This window comes from Antennarius striatus, chromosome 5, assembly GCF_040054535.1.
Source record: "Antennarius striatus isolate MH-2024 chromosome 5, ASM4005453v1, whole genome shotgun sequence".
Taxonomy (NCBI): Eukaryota; Metazoa; Chordata; class Actinopteri; order Lophiiformes; family Antennariidae; genus Antennarius; species Antennarius striatus.
The window spans coordinates 18,992,875-19,018,925 of record NC_090780.1 but is presented as its reverse complement, the minus strand read 5'-3'; the positions used below and the strand labels follow the sequence as shown (position 1 = coordinate 19,018,925).

The following is a 26,051-nucleotide window of genomic DNA, read 5'->3' as shown; positions in this document are numbered from 1 at the left end:
GGTAACATGCACATCGCTCCTGTCTGTGCAATTTCCTTGTGTCTTATTCTCTCCCCTCAGATCAGCTCCTCCCATTTGCCCAGATTCCCTGCACATCTGGCTGTCTCTCCTCCAAAGCCGAATATTGAAATGCCTGTAGGGGGAAGTGAAGGGGGGGGGCGCAGAAATAAGTTCTGTGAAGAAAAGGGAGTGGAAAATATGAACCCAAAAGAGAAGAGAAAGAAAAAGTGAGCGAAGTCAGAGAATGTTGACTGGTGGAACAGTTCAACAGCACGTTTCCAGGAAGAGACAGAGTGAGCAGAGGAGAAACAGCAGGGGAAGAGATCTTTTGGTAGAAAACATTGGCCTCAGACAAAGGTTCACGTGTTTACCCACCAAGAGGTCAAAGTATGGTGCTGTTCCCGTTGAAGATGCCTGCAGGTCAGTACAACCTCAGTCGTTGCTCCACCTCTTCTACACCATCACATCTGGTTGTTTGCCCGTCTCTTGTCATTGATTTGATGACTTGTTTGGATTTAGATGAAACTTAGGGGCTCTAAAGACTGGGGTGTTTAGTTTGAGCAAAAGAGGATGAAATGCAACCTCTGGAGCTTTGCAACCCTTTTCTCTTGAGGTATTTAGGTCTCATTGCAGGCAAAATAAGTGCTTCATTAGACTAAAAGCTTAAGCAAATTTGTCCCAAATGCTGTGGCTGGAGAAAGAGAATGCACATTGATGCAATGTACAAAAAGAATCGAAAGATAAAACACTGTTGATGCTTTACTACTGGTTTCATTTATCCGTGTACATGTGTTTTTGTTCTGCAAACAGGACCAATCAGAGTGACCAGATTTCAAATGTTCCTGTACTGTTTTCTCCTATTTCTTCTCATATGTAAGTGTTTGCCTACTCCTTCTGCTATTCTTCATGTTGCACCCTAAATGCAAATCAAAAAATCTGCTTGTGACACACGATTTTTGCCTCATGCCTCATGAGGGATTAATTTTTTCATCTTATGTTTATTGTCACAGATTATTAGGAATAATAAATTGAACAGAAATATACGAGGGAATTAAAAGTAGGTCAGTTAGACTGACTTTAATTGTGTATGCATGCACCAGTAACAAAAACATTTCTGTGATGAAACACAAGCATGTTTTGCCCTCAGACTTTCTCCAAGGACGTAAAGCCGCAGTTGGTGTGCAGTCGTCTCATCCAGTCTTTCACGCCTTGGCAATGGAGAGAGGAAGAGGAACAACAGGCCTGGTGAATGTCAAGGCGGCGGGGCCACAAACTCCTTTGGAGACACCCTGGGGAGCTCAATTAGTGTGGGGCGATAGCCGTAAATCAGTTCACCGTAGGGCTCAACTTGCTCAGCAGGGGATCCACACAGGTCTGCTGGCTTTCATGGTGGGAACTTACGCCAAGTTCGTCCGACGTTTCCTGTCCTCAGCTGAAACATACTTTCTCCCCCATCAGTTAGTGACCTACTACATTCTCACAGACAATGCCCGTGGTCTGGAGCCCCCCACTGAGCTGGGGCCTAACCGCCGGATGAAGGTTATCTCTATTGCAGAGCTGCCCGGGTGGGAGAAGTTGGCCTATCGGCGTATGATCCTGCTTGCTGAGACCATCAAAGACACCATTGGCAATGATGTTGACTACCTCTTCTGTGTTGACATTGATCAAGAGTTTGTTGCCCCAGTGGGAGAGGAAATCCTGGGAGACTTGGTAGCCACGTTACACCCAGAGCTTTTCGGGATGCCCCGAAATTCATTTCCTTTCGAGATCGAAAAAGACTCTTCAGCTTACGTGGCAGAAAATGAAGGAGACTATTACTATACCTCTGAGCTGTATGGAGGTTTGGTTTCTGAGCTCTATAGACTGGCTCGAGTCTGTTCTATGCTCATTCTGCAAGACCAGGCTAACGGAGTACTAGCCAAAGGCCTTGAAGAGAGCTACCTGAACCGCTACCTGATCAACCACAGGCCGACCTGTGTGCTGTCACCAGAGTACAGCTGGTGGGACTCGGCTCTGGCTGCTGATGTTCCTGTACCGAGACTGGTCTCCTTGGGAAGGCAATGTGAGGCTTTAGATGAAGACAAGAAAGAGGAGTTCAAGTGTTGAATCATTGTAAAATATCGGTTCTTCCGTCCGAACTCTTTAAACAATGGGCGCAGGTAGAGCTATGACATGAAGGACCTCTGCCGCTGTCAAGGTCTCCAAATCATACTATGAGGGATCATTTTACATTTCACTTAATTTACTGTTTAATTAGCTGATAATATCACCAACAATCCCATGCACACAATCGACATAATCAACTCTGAATGAAGGTCCCATCTGTGTGCACAGCGTCGCTGCATGCCTGTTATCTCTACCAAAGAAGACAAAAAATAAATTGACCTGTCTCTTTAAATAAAACGTTGTCCCCTCCATTAATGTCAGGCTAGGAGATAGTGCTCCACTGGCTTTGTGGTCACCAGTGATAAGAGTCAACAGGATAAGTACACACTTTCGCCCACAGTGGTCAATCATTAACTGGAAGACCTGCTGTTTCAAGGTCTTTAAATACCAGGCAGGTTAAAAAAAATGGTACAATGAGATGCTTCTGCATGTGTTCAGAGAACACCCTTTTTTAAGCTTGTGCAAAAACAAAAAAAAAACAAGTTCTGAAATGAGTGAATGGATGAATTGTACCAATGTTTCTCTTCAAAACTGTTATTTTTCTCATCCTTGAATTGAAGAAATTGATGAACTGACATGACCTGACTTTGGAAGTACTCATGTTTCCTTCATCCTGACACACAAAAATGCTCACACACTCTTCTCCTCCATGTGTCCCGTGTTTTAATGGGAGGGTTAAACTGCAGCAGCTGGATTTTTCTCACTGCCAACAGAATCTGTCCACGGGGCCAGATTGCCACGTGGAGTGAAGCTGGAGGTAAACTTCAGACGGCTTTTTTTACCAGAAGAAAAACTGCTTTGAATTGTTTGTGTTCAACTGTCATTTCAAACAATTATATGCATTAAATTGATAACTGATGTTCACACTATATATATGTGTATGTGTTTGTGTGTTTGTGTGTGTGTGTGTGTGTGTGTGTGTGTGTGTGTGTGTGTGTGTGTGTGTGTGTGTGTGTGTGTGTGTGTGTGTGTGTGTGTGTGTGTGTGTGTGTGTGTGTGTGTGTGTGTGTGTGTGTGTGTGTGCGTGTGTGTGTGTGTAGGTGTGTGTAGGTGTGTGTGTGTGTAGGTGTGTGTGTGTGTGTGTGTGTGTGTGTGTGTGTGTGTGTGTGTGTGTGTGTGTGTGTGTGTGAAGAAGGGGGGGGGTACTTGGCTACTTGATCAATGCTGAGCACCTCTTTTCACGCATAATGCAAAGCAGTTTAAAGAATAATGGCTTTAATTCCTGTCATGTGAGTCACTGGACAATAAGCCCAGCAAGTTTAAAGTTTCTATTCATGTAACTCATTTGTATGATTAACTTCAATTAAAGAAAATTAAATGTCCCTATACATTCTGTATTTCATATATTTTTTATTAATAATTACTAATTCACTGATTATCTTCAATACTATTGGATTTTTTTTTCAATAAAAAGGTCCTTTCTTGCCAAACGGTGAAAAAGTTCTACAGAATCTGAATTGATCAGATTATCCTCCTTAATTACCCAACACAAATTCTATTCACATTTACAGATACCATACAGACAAACAAACGAACAAACAAACAAACATGGGTAATGACACCAGCGGAACAGATGTCACTATTCACAAGTAACAACAAAATGTGTATTATTCATTAGACATCATTATATCAGTTTGTAATATCATAATTCATACCAGTTGTTCGTATGTATAAATTGTTATGTGTAAGCCCCTTAGACGACACTGCGAGACATACTCCACACTGGAAACTTTGGTTGTGGTTGGTGGTTCAAGTGTTTCGTGCCACGCCTAGATGACGGAACAATCAAGAACATCAAGAGGAAATCTGGAAGCTCACCTGTCATACATGTGTTCATATTTAACTCAGACCCTGGAGCATCTGGGTGGAATCCAGTTTAGGATGTTGCTGCCGGGTAACAGTGTGAGCTAATGATGCACTGCAGTACTGCCACACATGGTTATTAAAGTCTCACCTATAGCTAAGTATCACTGGAAAAAAATTTTGATGATGGGGCGACTACTCAGTTGTAAGTAGGTGTTGCTAAATTAATTTCCGTTTTTAATTTGATTATATACAAAAAAGCCGTTAAATTTTGAAAAATATTTAATTCTCAAGATAAACTTCAATTACACACATTCAGATTCAGTTATCCATTTATGTCATCATCTGTATTTGGCTTCCTATCCATGCATCTACATAAGATGATGTTTACATTTCAACAAAATACACAGTGATGTCATTGCAAACGGTTTTTAACTCGCTGCCACTGCATGACCTGCTTCCTGACAGAAGCTTGGCAACAAAAGTGGTCTGTCTTTTGAACACCTCCAACAAACAATTCAACTGACAAGGTAGGAGAAAATAAACTGAATATGTATCTCTAGTCAGAAGGTCCATTAATTAATTCCTCAACACCCTAAAATGTGACTAAAAAGCCTGGAGTTTGTTCACACAGATGCACATTGCACCTTTGATTAGAGTCACACGGTGACACTCAGTGACACTACTTCATTGGCAGGATGATAAAGGATCACATGGGAGGAAGCAATCAAATCCTGAAAAGAAACATCAACCTTCAAAGGAATTCAGCTGACAACAGAGGAGTCTCATTGACTGCAGCTGATTTCAGGACCCAAACCCTATGCTCCTTTGATTATCACCAAAGCCAAAGCATGGCTAAAAAATAACCCCCTGTAGTTCCTGGGAATAGCATGTTTGAAAGCAGGTTTTCCTTTGTCTGGCACAGAACTTTGATGAAGAGTTATTATGAGCAGAAGTGAGTGATGGAGTTGGAGCATTTCCTCTATGCAGAATAAGAACGTCAGTGGACATTTTCCTTGAAAATGTTTACACAGTTCAAAAACTATAGTCTTCTTGTCTTTAGTGTTTAGCCTTTAAAGGTGAGTTATTTTAACATATTCTAATCTTCACACTGAACTCTAGAGTTTCTATCAAGGGGAATACTGTATCTGCAAACACAGAAGCTCTTAAGTCAACGAGTCCTATCCACCCCAGCTTTAGTTGTTTACACAGCAGGCAACTTGTCAGACGAACCTCTGGGATAAGACAGACAGGGTTTTAAAATTAACATGTATTTAACCCATGGGACAATACAGGAAATATAATGCTCAAGGTCAAAGTTGTTTACCAACCAATAACCGGGTTTAGTGATTGGTAGGTCAATGAAGGGCACCATCAATTATCTTAATCATAACTGCATTGAATGTTCAAGATTCATATTTCCTACAAGCATTTATCTATCAGTAAACCCACATAGGAAGAGCACGACTGCAAATGCAAGAATGGTCAAATGTATTGTGTGCATACAGCATATGTGTGTGTGTGTGTGTGTGTGTGTGTGTGTGTGTGTGTGTGTGTGTGTGTGTGTGTGTGTGTGTGTGTGTGTGTGTGTGTGTGTGTGTGTGTGTGTGTGTGTGTGTGTGTTTATGTTCTCATCATGTGAGTGTGTGAGGTAAGATAATCTGTTGGATTCACACAAGCCTTCCCCCACCCTGCCCAAGGCTACAACACCAACACCAAAGTGTGCTGTTTTAATCACAAGATCAAACTGAAACTAGAAGATAGCAGAGCTGCAGCTCTCAGGGGGGGGGGGGCAAACATCTGCCCCCAGTGCTGATATCACGCTACTTAACATCATCAAAAGAAAATTAATTACAGCTATTTATAGGCAAATGTAAAGGCAAAGTACTTAACATCCAATGACCAACAAAGTGGTCAAAGCTGCCACATACTGTATATAAAACCACAACGGATTAAGCTGTGAGATCCAAGGCTTGCTGCTTCATCTTATTACTGAGGACTACCGGTACTTATTAAGAGAGAAGTGGTAATGAAATATTTTTCATAAAACTTTACATACAAAGTTTTTTATTATTATTATTCTCGTGTGTGGTACTGTATTTGTATAGACGAGAATATTATTCAGAAACTGACTGGTGATGGAGTATTTTCAGATGTGGCAGCTTTTCTTAAGAAACAGGAAGAATTTGTGCAACATGTTTTAATTATGCGTCAGTCAATACACGCAAAAGTATTTCACAATCTTCTGGATAATCAGTTGCGCTGATAGCCACAGTATTTGAACTAAACTAAATCTGCAAATTGCAGAGTCTACAAAAAAACCACCTCCGAGAGTGTCCGTAAACTAGAATTAGTTCTGCCATGTCAGCAAAAACAAAGACGCTATGAACAGAGTTGAGAGGTGCTGTAGAATAGAAAGAGGGGTTTTCTTGTACAGTACTGTTGCTGCTATGCTGCAAATTCATCGAAGTTGGAAAGTGTAAAACTAACACACTTGCATGTTAAAACCAATCCCGTGTTGTCAGCCCCTGCAGGCAGGAGCTGTAGTCCCTCCCCGGGCCGAAGCGAGCGCAGGGAGCCTCGGCTGCTAAAGGCTCCAGCCTCAAAGGAGTGATGGTGGAGGGCTGTTAAAGATGGCGGCGCTCTCCGAGGATGGGAGGTATGGACTAAATTGTGGCCAGCAGAGCGCAGACAGAGTCACCGTATTACACGTTAAATTGACCGAGACAGCACTGAGAGCGATAGAGAGCCACCAAGTATCCACGGTAAGTGAAAAAACTCCTTTATTTGTGTTTAAATTAGACAAGTTTGAAGACTGACACAGCTCGTCTCTGCTGTGAACTGCCACGCACAGGTAAAGCTACAAAGTTAGCTAGCGTTCAGCAGTTTACAGCGACTTTTAGCTTGTTTATGGCAATATTACCTTTGTGTCAGTAACTTAATTAACATTAGGATGTACTTGAGGAATTAGCCTCGTATTGTAGATGGGTTTTAGGAACTGACATGTTTTAATAAACGTGGAAATCCTGTTTGCAAAGTTGGACATGTTTAGCCAACGTTAGCTTTAGCTGCATAGTCTGAACCTCCCTAAACTGTGCTGGCCGGACTATTTTCCCTGCCAAATTAATTTTAATCTGACCAAATTAGGAAAGTAGCAATGTCATATCTACGAACACATCCATAGTTAGAAATTTTATTAAATTGGTAGTTTAATATTAAGGTTAGGTATAATACCATGAGGTTTTACTCGACGATTTTTAACGCTGTTTGCTTCAGGGTGGAAACTATACGGGCAAAGCGAGGCTGGAAGTCGGTGTCATGTAAACTGTGTCTGGCTGCTCGGTTTAACATATGGTTAGTTTGCACCCTTTTAAAATTGTAACACTTCAAATCGGGAGGAATGTGAAGTTCTGACTCGTTCATTCCTTGGTAAATGTTTAACTTAATCATAAAATATCGCAGTGCGGTCAAGCGCAACGCGTCATGAGCTTCTCGGGACGGAGAGACAAGATTCACGCTTCATTTGAGATTGTTTGCCAATTTGCGGAGGAGCTTTTTGTATATTCCACAAACGTCAATTTGTTTAATCAAACCAAGTAGTTGCTAAAAATGCTATCAAAAAACGACAAACATATTCTATTAAATATGAAATCATAATTGCTAGCACTACATGTGTGATTCTGTTCAAAACATTAATGCGTTCACAATTTACGTATTTCAAAATACATGAATCCCGTGAACGCAACTCGACTCACTATTGAGCTTGCCACCAAATCTTAAAAAAAAAACTTTTGAAACGGTCTAAAATGGGACACAGTATAATTGTGCAGACTAAATATAGCTTCTTAATCTGAGCTTCACAAATGGAATAAGCTTGTTGAGGTGCAGGACCAGTTAACTAATCTTGAGAGACCTCCACAGTCTTGAGTTGCAAAAGCTTGAGGCAAACTTGCCTGACCTGGCATCTGCCATCAACAACACTTGCATAACTGGATAACTTTCTCCCAGATCTCAGCTCAGAGCTGATACTGCAGTTTAGCAAGAAGCTGGAGCGTTCATGTGTTAATTTTCATGTGTATGCGTGTCTGGATGAATGTCTTCTAACCCTCACATGCTGTTTGCCTTGAAAGAGTAGCAAATGTAGCTCAATGTCAGTTTAAAATCATTTAGTTTCTGACAGCTGGCTGAAAGGCATTGCTGAGGAGGATGAATTCCTTTGTGACAGCCCCCGCTGCCACCTTATTTGACATGGTAATGTTGGTCTATACTCGGCATTGAGTGGCAGGCTGCCATGTCTTGCTGACTAAGCAGCCAGAACTGCCTGCTTTTTGTTTCTCCTCTCAGTAAATGTGTTGTAGCTCAACCAGTCATCAAACTGTGGAAGCTGGCTATCTTTGTCTGTCTGTGGTGATGTGAAATGCAATTGAGTCTGGGTGTGCAAGGACTACCTGGGGCGTGTGTGAGTGTGTAGATGATTGGGGAGGGAGGCAGTCTTTAGCTTAAAGTAGCATAGTGAGCCACCATAACATGGTTCATTCCATCAGACATCTACATTATATCCTTAATTTTCTGTGTTCTGTTGCACGTATGAGTGTTTTACCAGTATGAAGACGTGTCCTGTGTATCCTATCATAATTAGAAGAGGCTGGTTGTAATTTCTTTTGTTTTTCAAACACTTAGCCTAAACATTATTTTGAAATGATGAAATGATCAATGTAGCTGTTTTTATGAAGTCTACCGATGCTGGTGTGATCTTATATGTCTTGTTTACCCTTCATAGTAACCCTAACCTGAAGTGAATCGCAGCAGCCATTATGTCTTTGTGGCTGTCAACACTTTCAAGGAGTCATCAACACAAACAGCCATAGAACAGGCTTTTCAGAAATATTTTCTTCAGTATATCCAGTGTACATAATTATCTGCAGATTGATCAATGACAACCCTGCATCATTTTCAAATCTCACACTTAAATAAAAACACAGTTCACACGTCAGTTTGAAAATTATAGTGATAGAGGCACACAATAGACACACATGCACAGGAATACACACATTTACACAAATATACACACATACTCACCATGTGTGAGTCCAAGATTTAACAGAAGATACAAGGTGGTTGTTAAATCTGTTGGGGTAGGAGGTATGCTCTGTGCAAAAGGACCCTAAGGCACTGCCTGTTACTACAACCAGATGTTTTGTCACTCAAATTGTATAACATGTTCAGCAGGTTTTCAACTAATATTTTTCTAAATTGTGTGTTCTCTTTGTCACATATTCAACTGATATCTAGTGCTAAATAGCAGGTTGTCACTTTGGTAGTAATTGGACCATATGCATTGAGCCATTTGCTGCTGTTTACATGCAACATTTAGGTGGGCACATACTTGGATAGTGAAATTTAGCATTTTTCAATCGATTAACTTTTAATTGTCACGATATTAATTCGTTTGACGAGATACTGCAAGTGCTCACATCCAAGAGTTGGCTGCAATAGCATGTCCTTTTATCACAATCTGTTATTAAAGAAACTACCTCTCTTTTCTCTAACTTTACCTCAACCAAAACATTTCAGGGATACAGTCATCTGTACATCCCTTCTTCTGTCTAATCATTTTTGATGTATTTCTTTTTTATTTCAACTGTGTTAATGTATTTTTCTTTTCAATTTTTTGTCATACCATTGGGTCATGTCACATGCCCCTGTCCTGCCAACTAGTGTCTGTCACTTAAAGGTGCATTCAAAGCAGCATGAATGACAGGAGTGCTAACACAGAGCCAGCGGACTGCTCTGTAGGCCCCCTACCTCTAATGTTCCACATTTAGTTTATACTCCATGTTACATTAACTAAAAGCTTAGAGGATCAGACGTCTGCTGGGTTACACTCAAGATATTCTGGGCTGACCCATCGGATGGACCCATAGGTTTAGCACCACACAATCTGTATGAACAATACACATCTAGTGTGTTTTAAGAGTCAGTTTAACTCTTTTTTTTTAGAAGAATAAGTCATTTTTGTTTTCACTTTTGCGAGACTAAAATGTCAATTCCCCAATCCCCCAGGACCAGGGATAAGCTAACCAGTTTTGAGAATTCAGTTACAAAAGATTATCAAATTCATGTTTTTTTCTAATAATACATTTTATTTGTGGGACACTTTTCATAATTTTCAATGATGTCCTACGGGCTTTAAGAAAAAAACATGTTAAACTGGTACCAAATGACATTATATGTAAGTCACACATCTTAATTTTGTATGTCCCTCTCTAAGGCTAAAACAGAACAAGCCATTTACCAGAGGACAGAAAATTATTTGAAGTTCCTAACCTTACATGTTGCTAGAATGATGAAATGTTTTGTCCTTAAGGCTTCGATTCAAATGTAAAACGTAGATCAGGGTAAGACTTTGTCATACAACCTGTTTTTCGTTAGGATTGGGAATTAGTGTGGTTTGTTCCATACTGGATGATGCCAGCTTTTTCTTTGCAAGACAAAATATTTATCTTGGCTCAATACAAACATTTCAAAGTTTTCCAAATTTATTACCAGCAACTGGCAATAAAACAATAAAACATGGAAGAGTGGTGGCAGTAAAAAACTGTTTTGCTGGTGATATGGGGCCATAGTTTTGTCACTTGGGTGACGCAGCTGAAGTCGCCTCCAGAGTGTTGTGCTTGCGAGGAGACTTCTGTGTAGATAACGTTGTCCATCAGAGTTCCACTGTGAATACTGTCTTGTACAAATTGAATAATCAGCTGAACTAACTTTACCTTGTGCTACATTCTGTCAACAATTGGTTTGAATGTTGATTTACATTTTGAATGTCAGTGTCGTGAATTAAACGTTGAACCACTCTAGGCCTTGGAGTTACTGCTTCCCCCTTCCCATATGAATATAGTTTAATGGTTTAATTTTTTCTTTTCTTTTCAGAATGTACCTTCTTCACGGCCAACAATACAATTCAATGGGCTCCAAGGGGTGAGTATTTATTCCTGTGACGGGGTCAGATAAATGATTACCTTCCATAGTCAACCCGCGGTACTTCATCTTCTATCTCAGCTCAGTCGTCTTCAACACTCAGGTGTCAAAAGGTCTGAAACAGTCTGTGTTTGAATCTCTTACAGCGTATTAAAATTCCAAAGACGGATACCTCCTCTGATTTCCACAATTTCAATTTTTATCTGTCTAACGTGGGCAAGGACAACCCTCAGGGAAGCTTTGAATGCATACATCAGTACGTGTCGAGGTAATGGTCAACTGTCTTCACACACTGCTAAAAAAAAAAATCCTCATCGTCTGATTATTTTTCCCTGCTGTGCATCCATGTGTCTACAGCTCAGGGGCTTCACACATGGCTTTGTTGGCGACAGTACAGGACAAGGTCACAGTGTGCGCCACCAATGACTCCTACCAGGTGACCCGGGAACGCATGACACAGGCTGCAGAGGACACACGTGAACGTGGGACCAAAGTCATCAAGCCTGGAGGCCAGTACAGAGGTGAGGCCCTGGGTACTCTTTCACTCATCTACCTGGTACAGTCAGATCCACAGATGCCAGCATTTCTTTATGTACTATACACAGTTTGCCCTCTTTTCAATAGTAGCCTCTTTTGGAGATACTGAATAGAGGAAAACCGACAAGTTGGCTTCATTTAATGCCAGTATTGCAACTGACCTAGTCATTTTGCCTTTCTCCTTCATATCACTATTGGCTGTCTGACTGATAAGGGCCAAAGGTGGTCGGTGAAGTTGTTTTTGTAATAACGCATAGCCTGCTTTACAAGAAGTGGCTCAGGATAACCACTGATTGCTGCTGCTGTTTTATCACTTAAACAGTTAGGATTGAAATTTTCATGTTTGATGAATGAAAAAGCGTGTCACAGTTTCCTGTCCAATATGCCAACCACTGCCAGGATTTGAGTCATACAAGCTGAAAAGAACAGGTAATCTTGAATTGTTTGGCCTATCGCTTTCTCCAGTCGTATTTGTTTTTTCTGCTCGGAGCAGATAGGACGAGGGACGTATTAAAGAATTTGCTGATGTAAGGACTCCTGCCAGTGAGTCTGCTTGATTGACAGTGTACAAAACCTTGTGATCGTAGTTTGTGTAATGGTCTGAAACTAATTAAAACAGTAATATAAAACCATTGTTCCTCATAGTGTGAGTTGAAATCTTTCAGCTGAGCAGTTGCAGGTACTGTGGCTGCTAAAACAGAAATTGTGTTTATTCAGATGTAAGAAAGTTCTGTTTCTCTCTCATGACAGTTTTATGACTGGGAGTTTCTCAACATTAAAGTTTAGATGATAGTCTCGTATAGTTTATGAAGAAACAAAAACTGCTGCAAGCATCTTGGCTGTTGTTTCCGCCCAAGAGACACAGTATGAGTAAGATCATGCAAGTAAGACATGAAACTGAAATTTAACTATATTTGGTTTTGTGCCAAAGTAGAAAGAAATTTTCAGCAGGTGTCACAAAACCATTTGTTAAAAGGTCCTCAGTAGTTTATTGTGATGTTGTAATTATTAAAATTCTCAAATTTGTATGGTCAGCATGGGATATGTACCCCAAACAAAATAACTTCAGAAGCCTGACTTATTATTTCTTTGTATTTTTTTGTTGGAATGTAGAGAGCCTAAAAAAAAGTATTGTCATAAATTCATAGTTTTACTTCTAACAGCAATTCGGGATGACATTTTTTTCAGTTGTTGTAGAAACACCTTATTTTCCCCACTTAAAACAAATTGAGCCATCCAAATTTTTTAAAGTTGTGCATACGTGAAGCCAGAATCAAAAGAGGAGCTCAGTCTATGCACATTCTATACTTTCTATACATTTTAAATGACCTCAGGCGTTTTCTTTGTGCCCTGGGGATGTATTTGCATACAGTGGCCCAGATAGAAACTGGGAAACGAGAGGAGCAGCAGAGAAAAGGGGAGGAACAGGAGCTTGTAGCAGCTGTTTTGAAGGCAGCACCTTATTTACTGATTCAGGAGGGGCTGTTAGCGTGTTGGTTTCACAGGTTGGTCATTTCAGGTAACCATCTGTAGATTGAACTTTATGCCGACATCATACATTGTGTGCAGATATTCATCATACTATCACAACTCATATGTACACATCGTTTGGCACATTATTTAAAAACCACTCAATATTTTATCAACCCTTTTCTAACATCAAATCTATGCTAAGGTGATTCCCCTTGGAATTGCTTGTCAGAAGATTGATTTAAAATGATAAATTATTTCATATATGTCACCAGTGAATAGGAGGTTTATTTTCATCTAAGACAAGGTCCAAACTTTCGTCTGGCGTGTTCAACAAATTTAGTGAAACGTAAACACAAACCATGTGCTGTGGAACACTGCTTTTTGCTCTTTAGAAACCTTCATGAATTTTTTTTTTTTTTCATGAAAGCATGTAGTTTTTGCCTTAAATGACTGCTGATATGTTCTTGTTTGACTTATATCCACAGTTCACCGAGTATTGGGTTTGGGATGGTTGATTTAGGGCTGCAGCCATCGATATGACTACAGTACAACCTTTTATTTACATAGACCTTCTCCAAACAAGCTGCAAAGCACTGTGCAAACAAAGATGGTATTAATGTGAAAGTATTTAAAAAAGGAAACAAGTTAAATGGGTGTCAAAGTGGGTACTGGTGTTCATTTATAGCAAGAAGGTAGGTTCCAGGTTTGATTCCTTTTACATGTGGAGTTTGTATGTTCACCCCCTGAATGTGGGGGTTTTCTCTTGGTTCTCCGGCTCCCTCCCACCTCCCATAACATGCATCGTAGGTTAATTAATCATACAAAATTGTCTGTAGCTGTGAGTGTTAGCTTGAGTGGTTGGTTCTTTTGTCTGGCCCTGTGATGAGCTGGCTTCTCATTTGGGGTGTTCCATGCCTTTTGTCCGTAGCCAGCTGGAATAGGCTCCAGCATGCCTGTGATCCGCAAGCAGATAAGCAGCTGTACACTAGATGATTGTGATCGTCTCTTCTACAAGAAAATCATAAAACAGTAATGAAATCAAGACTGCATGTCTAAAAAAGTGAGGCTTTTGCGAGGACTTGGGAAGAGAGTCTACAGACGTCTTGATTTACCTCTAAAAGGTCTTTCTTCAACTGAGGTGCTCAAGCAGAAACAATTAAGCGTCTTTTTAATTTTAAGGTCTAATGACTGTTGTTTTGATGTTTCTCTAGGAAAGAAAGTCCATATTCGTAAGCCGGCGCTTTCGACCCCTGAGGTGGCCCCAGAGCGCAAGCGCTCTACACCCATCAACCCAGCCAGCACTATTCGTAAGTGCCTTTCCAATAACCCCGTGTCCCAGCGACCATTCCGGGACCGCATCATACACCTGCTGGCACTGAAGTCCTACAAGAAGCTGGAAGTGCTTGCTCGTTTGCAGCGGGATGGTATCAACCAGAAAGACCGAAACTCATTGGGGACCACCCTGCAACAGGTAGCGTGGCAAACAAGTACCTCAATTGTACTTAACCAGAGTATTTACTGATCTTTACGTTTTTTATCTCTGCTCTCAGTGTCCCGATTAGATTTGTCATCTAGCTGAATAAAACACTTTATCTACCCTTATTCTGAGATGGGGTATTTACAAGTACACCATCAAATGGACTAGCAGCAGGGCTCAAAATTTACTATTTTTCTTGGTAGCGCTGGTGCTCCTAAATTTAGAGGTTAGTAGCACCAGCAAAGACTTTAGGAGCACCTACCCAAAAGCAAGGCAGTGACGGAGTGATAGAGACCGCTCCGTTCAGCGCGCCTCTCTCCCTCGCCCAGGAGAGCAGCCGCAGCTGCACTCTCATTGTTTCCTGGCAGGACAGCGGTCCTGCTCAGACTGTTTCGCGCACATTCTCCGGCAGGTCCACACTCACGTGTCCGCATCAAACACGCGGTAGTGCGTTCGAGGGTGCACACTCGGCGCCTACGCGTTTTCCCCACATCCACACAGAATTGTATGAGAGAAGCTCACCTAAGGATGCTGCGTTGGTCCGCCTCCGGGTCTGGGGCCAAACCGAGGCACTACCTGGGTGTGGCTTAAATAGCGCATTGTGGCGCGCTGTCAGGCCAGCCCGGTACCTGGACTGAACCATTTTGGTTATTATTAGATTGTTTTGAATTTTAAAACATCGCTAAAAGATGTTTTATGTTGCCCCAAACTCCACCATGCCTTTAGTGAACATTCGTTCTCATTTTTATCAGTCATTTTGCCCTCAGCTTGGACTTCAGGGGATAATTCTGCACAAAAGATCTGTGCTTTGTTTCATAGTGGCGCTTCATGTTACCACTTTTAATTCATGCTACGTGTTCAGACCATATGAGGTAAAATGGTTTTGAACTGCCTTACGGAGGAATAAACATTGTTAACCAGCGGTTTTCCTCGTTAACCTTCCTTCGTTTGGAGCTATGCTGTCTCCCTTCTTCTGTGCTCCGCTGTTGCGGTAAACTCACAGCGGTAGCAAGCTGTCTCACTTCCTGGTACGCTGACAGCGCAGGGTAGACAAACTGTCTGATTGGCTGAACTTAGTGGAACTATTACCAGATTACCGTCTGTAGCCGCGAACTGCAAGTAAAAATGCGCCAAGAGAATCTACTCTCGTGAATTTATCATGAAGTGGTCACTGGTCCAGACAGAACAATCACGCAGTCCGGATCCGGACCATGGTCCGCCATTTGGTGACCTCTGCTCCATGGAGAGAGAGAAAGAGTGAGAGAGAAGAGGGGAAAAAAGGCGCACCAGATTTTTTCCCCTAGTCGCACCGGTGCTCCCAAATATATTTAATAGTCGCACTGATAAAAATTTGGGTGCATATGCGACCAAAATGGTCTCAATTTCGAGCCCTGTAGCAGTAACATTAGAAATTTTTTAATCGATTTGCCTTAAGCGTGGGAGCTGCCTAAGAAAATGTCAACCGTAAAAAGCTGATATGAACTCTTTTGCATGCTTGAATATTTGGAGAACTCAGGACATTTTATGTTTTCATTCCTGTTGTTTTCTAATTTTATCATTTTGTGTTTGTGTGCACGTCACAGGTGGCAAACCTGAACCCTAAAGATAATGCATACTCGTTGAAGAACTTCATATATCGCGATGTCCAGCGTGACTGGCCCGGCTACTCTGAAGACGAGAAGACTCAGGTGGACCGGATCCTGACTCGGTACAGAAATGTCCTGTTATAGGTTGTTTTGGGTTTTTTGCACTGATTTTTCTTTTAATAACAAATTCAGTATCAATTGTGTTCATATTTATGGGATCCTGGTGGTGAATAGTATCGACAGATCAGAATGAAGCTTCATACTTGTGTTTTGGAGTGTATCATCGTCCTGGGAGATATCTAGGCGCAGTTTAGAAGCATTGTTTGCAAAACGTAGAACAACACATAGTCCAAGTCCTTCTGCTGAGCTCTTATTCCGGCCGTGACTGTGGTTTTTGCAAATCAGCTGCATACTGCAAACTCTGTCCTCCTTCATGTGTCGGCTCGGATGGGTTCAAACGGGTTCAAGCTTGACAGCAGACAGGATCGTAAAATCTGAAACTGTGGCTGTAATTTGATCATGTCTGATTACATCACATTATCGGTTGTCTTTATGATATAATCTACGCCATCTAAATACAGGGAGAGGACAACATGGTCTCTGAGGTTATATCTTGTTAGTTACAGGTTGAGTGGTAGACGGTGATTACTTTGCAGTGGTTACTGCAAAGATAAACCAGTTAGTGATTGCTTTGGGTTCTTGCTGTGAACAATCTAAAGTGTGGCTCACATTTTTTTTTCCCTCACAGCACACACAGGGTAACCCAGGTAATCAATGGCCTGACAGATGTCGATCATGTATGCACACTCATTCAAAACAGGCTTTTTCACATTTGAAATGTTCTCTGGCTTATTATTCTTTTAGTACCTTTTTTGGTTCCTCAAAGAGTACAAATGAAAATAATAACTTCGGGTTGCTACAAACTGGAGTTTGAAATTAATAATCGGCAAAAAGGTGATGGCCCTTGCTTCCATTCCCCAAATGACGCTGTGTTTTCTTCAATAGCAAACTTGGTCTTCCCACTGAGACCTTCCCATCAAACAGTTCTCCCAAAGACGGTGTCCCTACGTCCCCTCAGGTATCGGAACAGATTCACTCTAAAATACTCGACCCCTTCAGTGAAGAATGCTGTTTTTCACCCACTTTTCTGGTGTGTTCTTTAGAAACGCCAGCCAGACTTTGACTTCATTGATCCTTTGGTGCCCAAGAAATCCCGCATCTCCCACCTTAACAATAGAGGGTCAACCGCGTCTTCATCATCTTCCTCCTCTTCTGATCGCCGTGAAGATGAGGGCAGCCCCAGCTCCAAACGCTCTTCCCTACCCTCCAGCATCACTTCGGGCCCTTCCACCCATCTCCCCATATCTTCCCATCCTCCTGCACCGTCTCACCAGCAGCCCAGCCCAGCCTCCAACTCCAACTCGCCCAGCACCCCGGAAGGCTGTGGCACACAGGACCTGCCCATGGACCAGAGTTCCTCCTGCAGAGACCCATCACCCAGCCCCCTGTCTTCTGAGAGGACCTTGCAGAGCTGCTATCGACTTCCTGTTCCCATGTCCAGGCCATCTTCCTCCCTCAGCCCTCCTCATCCTCCTTGCACCTCTCTCACAGGTACCTCCACAGCCATCACCAGCCTTACTTTGTCCAGCAGCACCAACAAGAAGTTGAAAAAGAAGTCTAAGAAGCACAAAGAGAAGGATCGAGAGAAGGAGAAAGGGAACCAATCAGAAAGAAGCAACCAATGTAGTCCTACCATTGTCGCTGAGGAGACTGAAGAAACTCGTAGATCCAAAAAGAGGCGCATTGTTGTTGAGGAAGAAGGTGGAGAAGCCATCAACAAGATTCCTCACAAAGGCCAAGGTGTGTTTCTGTTCTATTATTAGCATCACTGACTCAAATGTTCCCAAAATTTCATAACCAAAAGTTTTTTTATTTTTATAACATAGCTAACAGTCATTCCATTAAAAAGCTTCAATCTCGGGGTCCTGCTGTTATTACCTTGTTTTGGATTTTCTCTGCCCTCTACTGACTATATAACATGATTGAATCAGTGTCACAAATAAACCTGGACAATAAAGACAGGGTGGTGTGTGTCAACAAATTCAAGCTTCTCTTATTACTCATATTCAACTTGTTATCTTCAGATTGCTTAAATCAGCCACCACACACTTAGTGAGCTCTGTACCTGGTAGTTTAAATAGATGCTTATCAAAGCTACCAAGCAAAGGAATTTCTGCATGTACTCTTATTTATTTTTCGTACAGAAGTAACACAAAGGCACAAAATGACCAAGACTGTGAAGAACAACAAATCTACTGTTAACTGAGATATTACTGCAGTGTCAAGTTCTGCAACGTCGAAAACAACTAGCTGCAATTCAATCAGACTATCAAAATTAACAATAGCTTCTCAGTGCAGAATCTTGATTCTTACACTTTTTCTCCAGACTCATCAGATAAAGGGAAGACAGCCCAAACCACTGAATTCTCCTCCACAGTTGATCCACCTGACTACATCTTGTGAGTAACCTTTTTTTCCTCCAACAATGCTGAACCTTCCAGAAGAACGTACATTGCAGTGAGGTTACACGGAGGTGGTTGTGTTTGTCGTCTGATGAGTCACAATTGTGACTCAGCTTCATTCCAAAGTATATTTACTCAATCCAAAACTTATTGATTTGTCTGGAGGAGGCATACAGCTTCAACATTGTCTAGTGAGAAAGGTGTGACTCCTACAAAAAATGTTAATTTAATTAACGTGACTGGTTTTACAGGAAGTACATACCTTTGATGTCAACGGAGCAGCGGCAAAGCTATAAGGATGACTTCAATGCCGAGTATGATGAGTATCGCCTTTTACATGCTCGTGTGGAGAACATCACGCGCCGTTTCACCCAGCTGGACGGTCAGTGTCGCAAGCTGGCACCCGGCACCAAGGAACATCAGGTCACTGCCGCCACCAAGACGTTACTATTACACATGACAGATCTTCTGATGATTTATTGTTGGGATGGTTGAATTTTCATTATCTCAGAGAGGGCAGCATTAAAGTCGTGATATTGACTGTCGTTTGTAACTGCGACTAGATAAAATGAAAATATGAACTGGGGGTGCTGTGTGATGAAACCAGAAGATTTTGTTTAACCACATGAAAATGATCTTATTTGGCATTTCTAACCTTTTCTTGAGACCTACAACCACTAGACTGAAAATGCAGTAGCAAAGTTTGGACTTGCCTTCTAATTTAAGTGTTTTCCTAAATTTATGTTCTGCATTGTAGAATGATGGCAAAAGCATTGGAGGGCGTGTCCAAACTTTTCACTAGCTGCAGTGTTTAAAAAGTGTAATTAGACATTGGCAGCCTGTGTTCAGAATACACATTGGTTTTAAGTAGAATTCACAACATTTTCGCTTGTAGAGGCTCAGCATTTCTTTCCTTGGTCTTGTGCCTTTTCATTAAAAGTGATTTAGACTTTTCTGACTTTTAATTTTACAGAAGGTGCAAGAAGAAGTCTTGAAAGAGTACAAGAAGATGAAAAAAGTAAGTTGTAACCAACTTTTCGTTTATATCACCCTACCAATATTTTTTGGCTGTTTTTACAAGCAAAACGGGAACATAATAGCATGTAGAATATACAGGTAGTCCTCAAGATACGAACACCCAACTTACACACATTTGTAGATATGTGCTAACTTCGCATCACTGTACCGACTACTGTAGTTTGTCTTCCTGCCACAGCCCACGCCGAGCAGCATAACATTAACACCCCATAAATCAAGATTTGACGTAACTCAGCAAATAAAGACTAACTGAACGGTGACAAAATTCATTCAGCGGAGCTAGAGATAGAAAAGTAACATTACAGTACTACAGTACAGTACTGTAATGTGTCCTGTAGTTGTTTAGACTACTAATGGGATTTAAATGACCTCAAATGGTGATAGATTTAAATTTAATATATAACAACTTATGAACAATTCAACTTATGAATAGCCTCTCAGGACTTATTGTGGTCATGTCTTGAGGACTACCTGTAGTTTTCTTTACTGCCATTTTGAATTATTTCTAATTGAATACTTGTTTTCATTCAAGTACACTGTTTTACAAGGGCTTGGGGAAAATGTCATTTATGGTTCCTATCTGTCCTCTTTGATATTTTCCTCATCATATTTTCTGTTTTAATCAGAACGTAAAGTTTGCTGTCGAGTGGAGTCTGATAATATTTGTGTGTGTTTGTTTTACAGCACAGCCCCAACTACCACGAGGACAAACAGCGCTGCGAGTACCTGCACAAAAAGTTGGCCCACATCAAGCGGCTAATAGCAGATTTTGACCAGCGCAGATCCCATACTTGGTCCTAAGAGCAAAACCTGCAACATCTTCACTTGTCTGTTTTCAGAACTGAGTGTCAAACCGGGAAGGGGCTGTCATGTAACACCCCTTCAGGTACTGCCTCCGCAACAGCCCTCCCCCCCTCTTTCTCTCCATTTTTTTTCCTTTTCCCATCATCCTGCTTCATTCCTTCCTCCTTTTTTTCCCTAATATTTGATTCCACTGGCTCCAGTGTCGCATTGCCTGCAATCTTGAAAGTCTTACTTTGATTTTAGCCCCGCGTCTTTTTGTTTTCTCTGTTGGGTTTTTTTTCTTCTTCTCCTGAGCTCTTGTGGAATTTCTTACCACTAGACCAGTGGAAGGGGCTGCCTGCATGCGTGAAAGGGTTTGGGCGGAAGACTTCATCTCTCGTAACCTTTCTGAAGGTCTTCATATTCAAGCAAAAAAAAAAAAAAAAGAGCAAAAAAAATATTTTCAACCACAGAAAATATTAACAATATATTTAAGTTAAAAAGAAGAGGGAGATCTATTTATTTTGGGACTCGTAGAGCAAAAAGAAGAGTCCGCAGATGATATATTGTTTAAATTTTGTTAAAAACAATGCAACAATAATTACCGCAGGCCTTATGTGTTAGACTTTGAAGCCATTTTGCACACAAGATCCATTATGTAATCTCATTCTGCAAAGATTCCCCTCCTGCCTCATTTCTTCTTTCAATAAGAACTGCACCTGATCAACTTGCTCCAGCGAAACCCTTTCATTGCCCAGTTTGAGGCTGTGGAGGAAGTAAGACGGGCAGGAGTGAGCGCTGAATGAGAAGCAACAACTGTATGTGTGCATGAATGATAAATGTAGTTGTAATGGTGAGATGGGGTTCTGAGGGTGAGACAACTAAAGGAATATAATCCCCCTCAATAAGGGGGCAGTATTCCCCGCACAGTGTTTGGTTTTCACAGTGCGTCATGGGTGCCTTAAAGTGTTTACATTCTGAAACGCTAACTTCGGCCGACCCTTCGGGTCCACAGGCTTCACAGAGGAACTATAACTGCCTGGAAACGGGCTGTGTGAGTGCATGTACATGTGTGCGTGCTGGAGGAAGGAAGGGATGTCAAGTCTGGAAGGAGTGTTACAATGTTGTATGAGTGTGTGAATGGTTGTGTGACACGAAATAATAGATGTGGAGAAAAAAGTGAGAAACATAAAATTTAAAAAAAAAGAAAAAAAAAAGCTGCTATTATGTCTGACCAGCCGGAGCACTCTGGATCAGCTTGGCTGGAGTAACAGTACCTGAGCTCAGTTGAAGAGATTAAGAGGATTCTTTTTTTCCAGAATGGTTCATGTCTGTGCTGGAAAGAACTGTGGCCACCAGTTCAGCTTCATGCAGCTGTAGACATTTTTTGTTCCAAGGAAAAGCCAAATCTTTTCATCTACAAGAATACAAATCTTTATAAAGATGTCCAATGTATTTAGTTCTGTTTGATCGAAGCAGAACGTTTTACACGAGTACCCCCCCCCCCCCCCCAGCATGTGCTCAGTTTAGTTTGGTGGATGAATGGCTTCTATGAAAAATCATTATTTCATTAAGAGAAAAATTGTTTACAAACCTGTGTTAGAACATTTGCCAAAAAGTAAATACTTTTGTGGTATTCCATCCATGGAATTGAGTACGATTTGGGTTAAATGTTGAGACACTAATTCTGGAATGTCTCATGCAGTGAAGGAAACTTTAAACAGCCTGACATTTGGGAAGAGGAACTGTGTCAATGTACCGCTATAAAAATGTTCTTTTGGAAGGCTTTAATTATTTACACCTTTTTGAGTTGACCCAAGTTTGTAGTGTTCAGTCTCTTCTCAGAACTAAGTTACCACTTTATGAGCTGTGCCAGTGCAATGCAGTCCAACAAAGGAACCACAGCTATCCCAATGATACCCAACTCTAAATCCTCCACATGCATGAGGCGTGCAGAGAACACCGCACTAGCATGTACATTACACACATGTACATTGCAAATACAGCACCATAAATTACTATGTCAATGGTACGACAGTATAAGCCGTGTCTCAAAGAACTACATGAAATTATGCATCATAATGTCACATAATTGTGTGACATTGTACATGTGACATTTGTTCAGCTTGTCTGTATTAAGAAAATGGGGCCTTTCTCCATAAAAGGAGATCTAATTTAAAAAAAACAACTGGTGGTTCATGTGTGTTTTGGTTGTGGGAAACAGTCTCTGCAGCAGACTGTTTTTGGAGTTCTGGAGTCATTTAGCATAACTACAAACTGAGTTGTCTATTATTTTGAATAGAACATGAGCATCGGTATCTTGTTCTCTCCAGCAGAAGCTGTACATCCATGAATTCAGGCTCCATTCAAGATCAACACTTAATGTTGACATGACCTAAAGGGTCACATTTTTTGGTTTATTTTTTTTCTTCTCAGTTTGATTTTCCAATATTAGGATTGTCACAAAGGGTCACTTTGTAGCCTTCAAGGTGTTATGTCACTCGAGTCTTCTCAGCCTTACAAAAGTGTTTAGCTCTTTTAAGAAAAAGAGTTCCACTTCATTTTGGGTCTGATCACTATGAATTAGCATTCAGTGGCTTATGTTGCTGTGAGGAACAAGAGAAGCATTTGGGAGTCAAAGTCTTAATGATGAAGTGGCAAATGCCCTGGCAGTGTTAAAAGAAACCACTGAAAATCAAGTGTGAAATTGGATCCTGCCCATGTGAAAATATAACATCTGAATAAAAATCAATTTAAGGTTAATCTGCAAAATGTCTCACGTGTGTCCTTTCTGTGATTTGTATTTTAAAAGATGAGTACAGAGTAGAGTATAACTTTATTTATCCCTTAAGGAGGTTCCGTCAGGGAATTTATTTCTGTCGCACATAGCACAGTAAGTACACAAAACACAGAAAAAGCACACAGAAAGCACCAGCGCAGACTGTGGCTGGTCAGGCTTCTCTGGTTGTTGGTAACGGTGTGCAGAGGGTGGCTGACGTTGTCCATGATGTCCAGCAGTTTGTCCAATGTTCTCTGCCAACGTTGCCAGAGGGTCCAGCTTCATCCCGACCACTGAGCTGGCCCGCCTGATCATCTTCTCCATCCTGGAGAGATCCGCCTTGGTCACGCTCCCTCCCCAACACACCACAGCGAACGACAGGACGCTGGTGACCACAGACTGACAGAACATCCAAAGGAGCTTCCTGCAGATGTTGAATGCCCTCAGCCTCCTCAAAGTACATCCTGCTCAGTGCTTTCTTGTACAGCTGCCTCGTGTAGCGTGTCCAGTCCAGCTTGTTGTCCAGCCACAGCTCAAGATATTTATAGGTCTACACAATCTCCACCTCCTCTGTTCCCATCAGAACTGGTCTGTCGGTGAAGTAGTCATGGATCCAACCAACTAGGCCGGGGTCCACTCGCATTTATCGGAGTTTGTCCTGAAGTATACAGGGCTGGATGGTGTTAAAAGCACTTGAAAAATCCAGAAAAAGGGTCCTCACAGTGCCGCTTTCCTTGTCCAGACGCGAATGGGCTCGGTGTAGCATGTGGAGGATGGCGTCTTCCACGCTGACCTTTTCCAGGTAGGCAAACTAAGGAGTCCTCATCATGTTTCACCTGAGGCTTGAGGAGACTGAGGAAGAGCCGCTCCAGAGTCTTCATCAGATGCGATTTGAGCGCCACCGGTCGAGGTCAAGAGACTCATTGGCTGAGTTTCATGAGTGAAGAAATGCTGGAAAAAAATATCAAACTTTTATTTGTATAGCACTTAATCACATCATATATTTTAAAGCACTTTAACAGAGAAAACCAGTAGCAGTAGTGAAAAAAGGAATATCGCCAAGATGATCCTGAATATGGAGATGGAGAAAAGCTGTCAACACCTCCCAGGGGTGAAGAGTGATTGGAGTTCCACGGTTTTACGAGGTGATTTCAAGTCCATTTAAGCAGCAGATTGTTGAGATGGCTAAACGGTAAGGTAAGCCTGAGGCCTTAGGCAGGCCTCCAAGAACATGTTGCAAAGGATAAAGTATTTGGCAGAGCCCAGCCATTCTCCTGATGACCACCCCTCCTCTTCAAAGTTCAGTATACCGAAATGGTCCCTGAGCCACGCAAGTATCTTCATCCAACTTCCTGTAGTCCCGGTTCAGTTTAGGAAAACAAGTGGCCAGCCTTACAGATGTTTAATGCAGCATACCAGGACATATACCCTATCAAGTGTGACACAGCTGCACACTTAAATTTAACTTCTGTAGCTGAGAACAACTGGTTAGACCATTTGGTTTAAATTTCCCCCCCCCCCAAATAGTACAAGGGTATTTAAAAGTTCTCTTGTACTCTGGCTGCTGCCACTATTTGATTTTGAAAAAAACCCCACCACGGTAGTTGTAGCCTTTTACGACAGTGAGCTAAATTTGTTGACATTTGAATTTGCTGCAATGAAGCTTGCAGATTCTTTTGTGGCAAATCTGAAAATTGGATAAACCTATCAAATCAAAGGTCAGGAATTGTAGACCTTTCTTTGTGAGCTGTCAACAATAAAATGCAAATAAAGTGTAAACAACATTTAATAAAAATGAAAAATGTAATTTTCTTCACAGTCTCTTCTTTCAGAAGTCTTGATTACCAGTTGGGGGATTGATTTGGATTCTATAATTACTGATTTGCTGTAAGGATTGTTTAACATCAACCAAGGTGTTCTGATGTCCATCATAAAGCGGCACACATTTTAAAATCTTGATTATTTTCAGACCATTGAGCTTTTTTTAAAACACTATTATGTTTACTCTCAATCACTGCTATCTTCACTTCAGGCTTCTCAGTTTCAAATTTTTTTGTGTGTAATTTCTTTTCTCTTTATTTGCATTTTTTGCTTTCCTGACATGAGTACAAACCAACTGGATGGGACAGTAAGACAGAAAATGATCCCCTGTAGGGAAATTATTTGTCCACTCTGATGTCAATCTGTTAGTCACATGCATATGTATATGTGTAAGGCCCATGACAGACAGACAGGCAGGCAGACAGACAGACAGACAGACAGACAGACAGACAGACAGACAGACAGACAGACACACACACACACACGGCCCTGTAAGCATGAAGATGAAAGAGTTGCATGCAGCCACGTCATGGTGCACCTACAATGAGCAACTTATAAAGGAGACTGTGTTTTGCTCAAAGGCACCTGGGCAGTGGTCAGGAGGTGAACTGTCATCTCTCCACTGAAAGTTCACACTCCGAAATTTTTTGGCCTTGAGTCGGCGACCCTCTGGTCCCCAGCCCAAGACCAAGTGGACTGAGCTACTGCTGCCCCTATCATGCACATGTCAAGCAAGACATCAGACGGCTTTATTTAACGTTTAAACTTCGTGTAAATTATCTTTTACAGAAGTTCAGTATTTGTCTAAGTGTTATCTTACCTTTTCCAAAGTTTTTTTTTTTTTTAACATGGGTGGCAGCACGTATATTTGAGCGCATCTGCTAACAGTGATTCCAGAATACAATTTAGTGTTTATTTGAAATGCAAATGATTTCGGATCGCAGTTAACCAGGAACACTTTTGACTGGTGCGTTTTTTTTTAACTTGTTGCTCAAACCTTTTTAACTCCCTGACCGGAAGACGGTCCTGAGCGCGGCGGTTCCGTTTATAGGGACAGTGTCTCTTTAAGAGGGGGGTGTGGCCTCCCT

General features: G+C 41.5%; 2 protein-coding genes across 2 annotated transcripts; both read left to right on the top strand.

Moving 5' to 3' along the window:
* The first annotated feature begins 153 nt into the window (after positions 1–153).
* Positions 154–3,118, top strand: LOC137595567 (globoside alpha-1,3-N-acetylgalactosaminyltransferase 1-like). Its single transcript, XM_068315762.1, has 3 exons — positions 154–420; positions 811–873; positions 1,148–3,118. Exons 1-3 carry the CDS (start codon positions 390–392, stop codon positions 2,104–2,106), a joined length of 1,053 nt encoding a protein of 350 aa, XP_068171863.1. The 5' UTR covers positions 154–389; the 3' UTR covers positions 2,107–3,118.
* Positions 3,119–6,370: 3,252 nt separating this feature from the next.
* Positions 6,371–23,135, top strand: ell2 (elongation factor for RNA polymerase II 2). Its single transcript, XM_068316107.1, has 12 exons — positions 6,371–6,734; positions 10,900–10,947; positions 11,094–11,215; positions 11,305–11,468; positions 14,169–14,428; positions 16,018–16,142; positions 17,026–17,098; positions 17,184–17,880; positions 18,467–18,539; positions 18,794–18,965; positions 19,516–19,560; positions 20,265–23,135. Exons 1-12 carry the CDS (start codon positions 6,603–6,605, stop codon positions 20,379–20,381), a joined length of 2,028 nt encoding a protein of 675 aa, XP_068172208.1. The 5' UTR covers positions 6,371–6,602; the 3' UTR covers positions 20,382–23,135.
* The last annotated feature ends 2,916 nt before the right edge of the window (positions 23,136–26,051 follow it).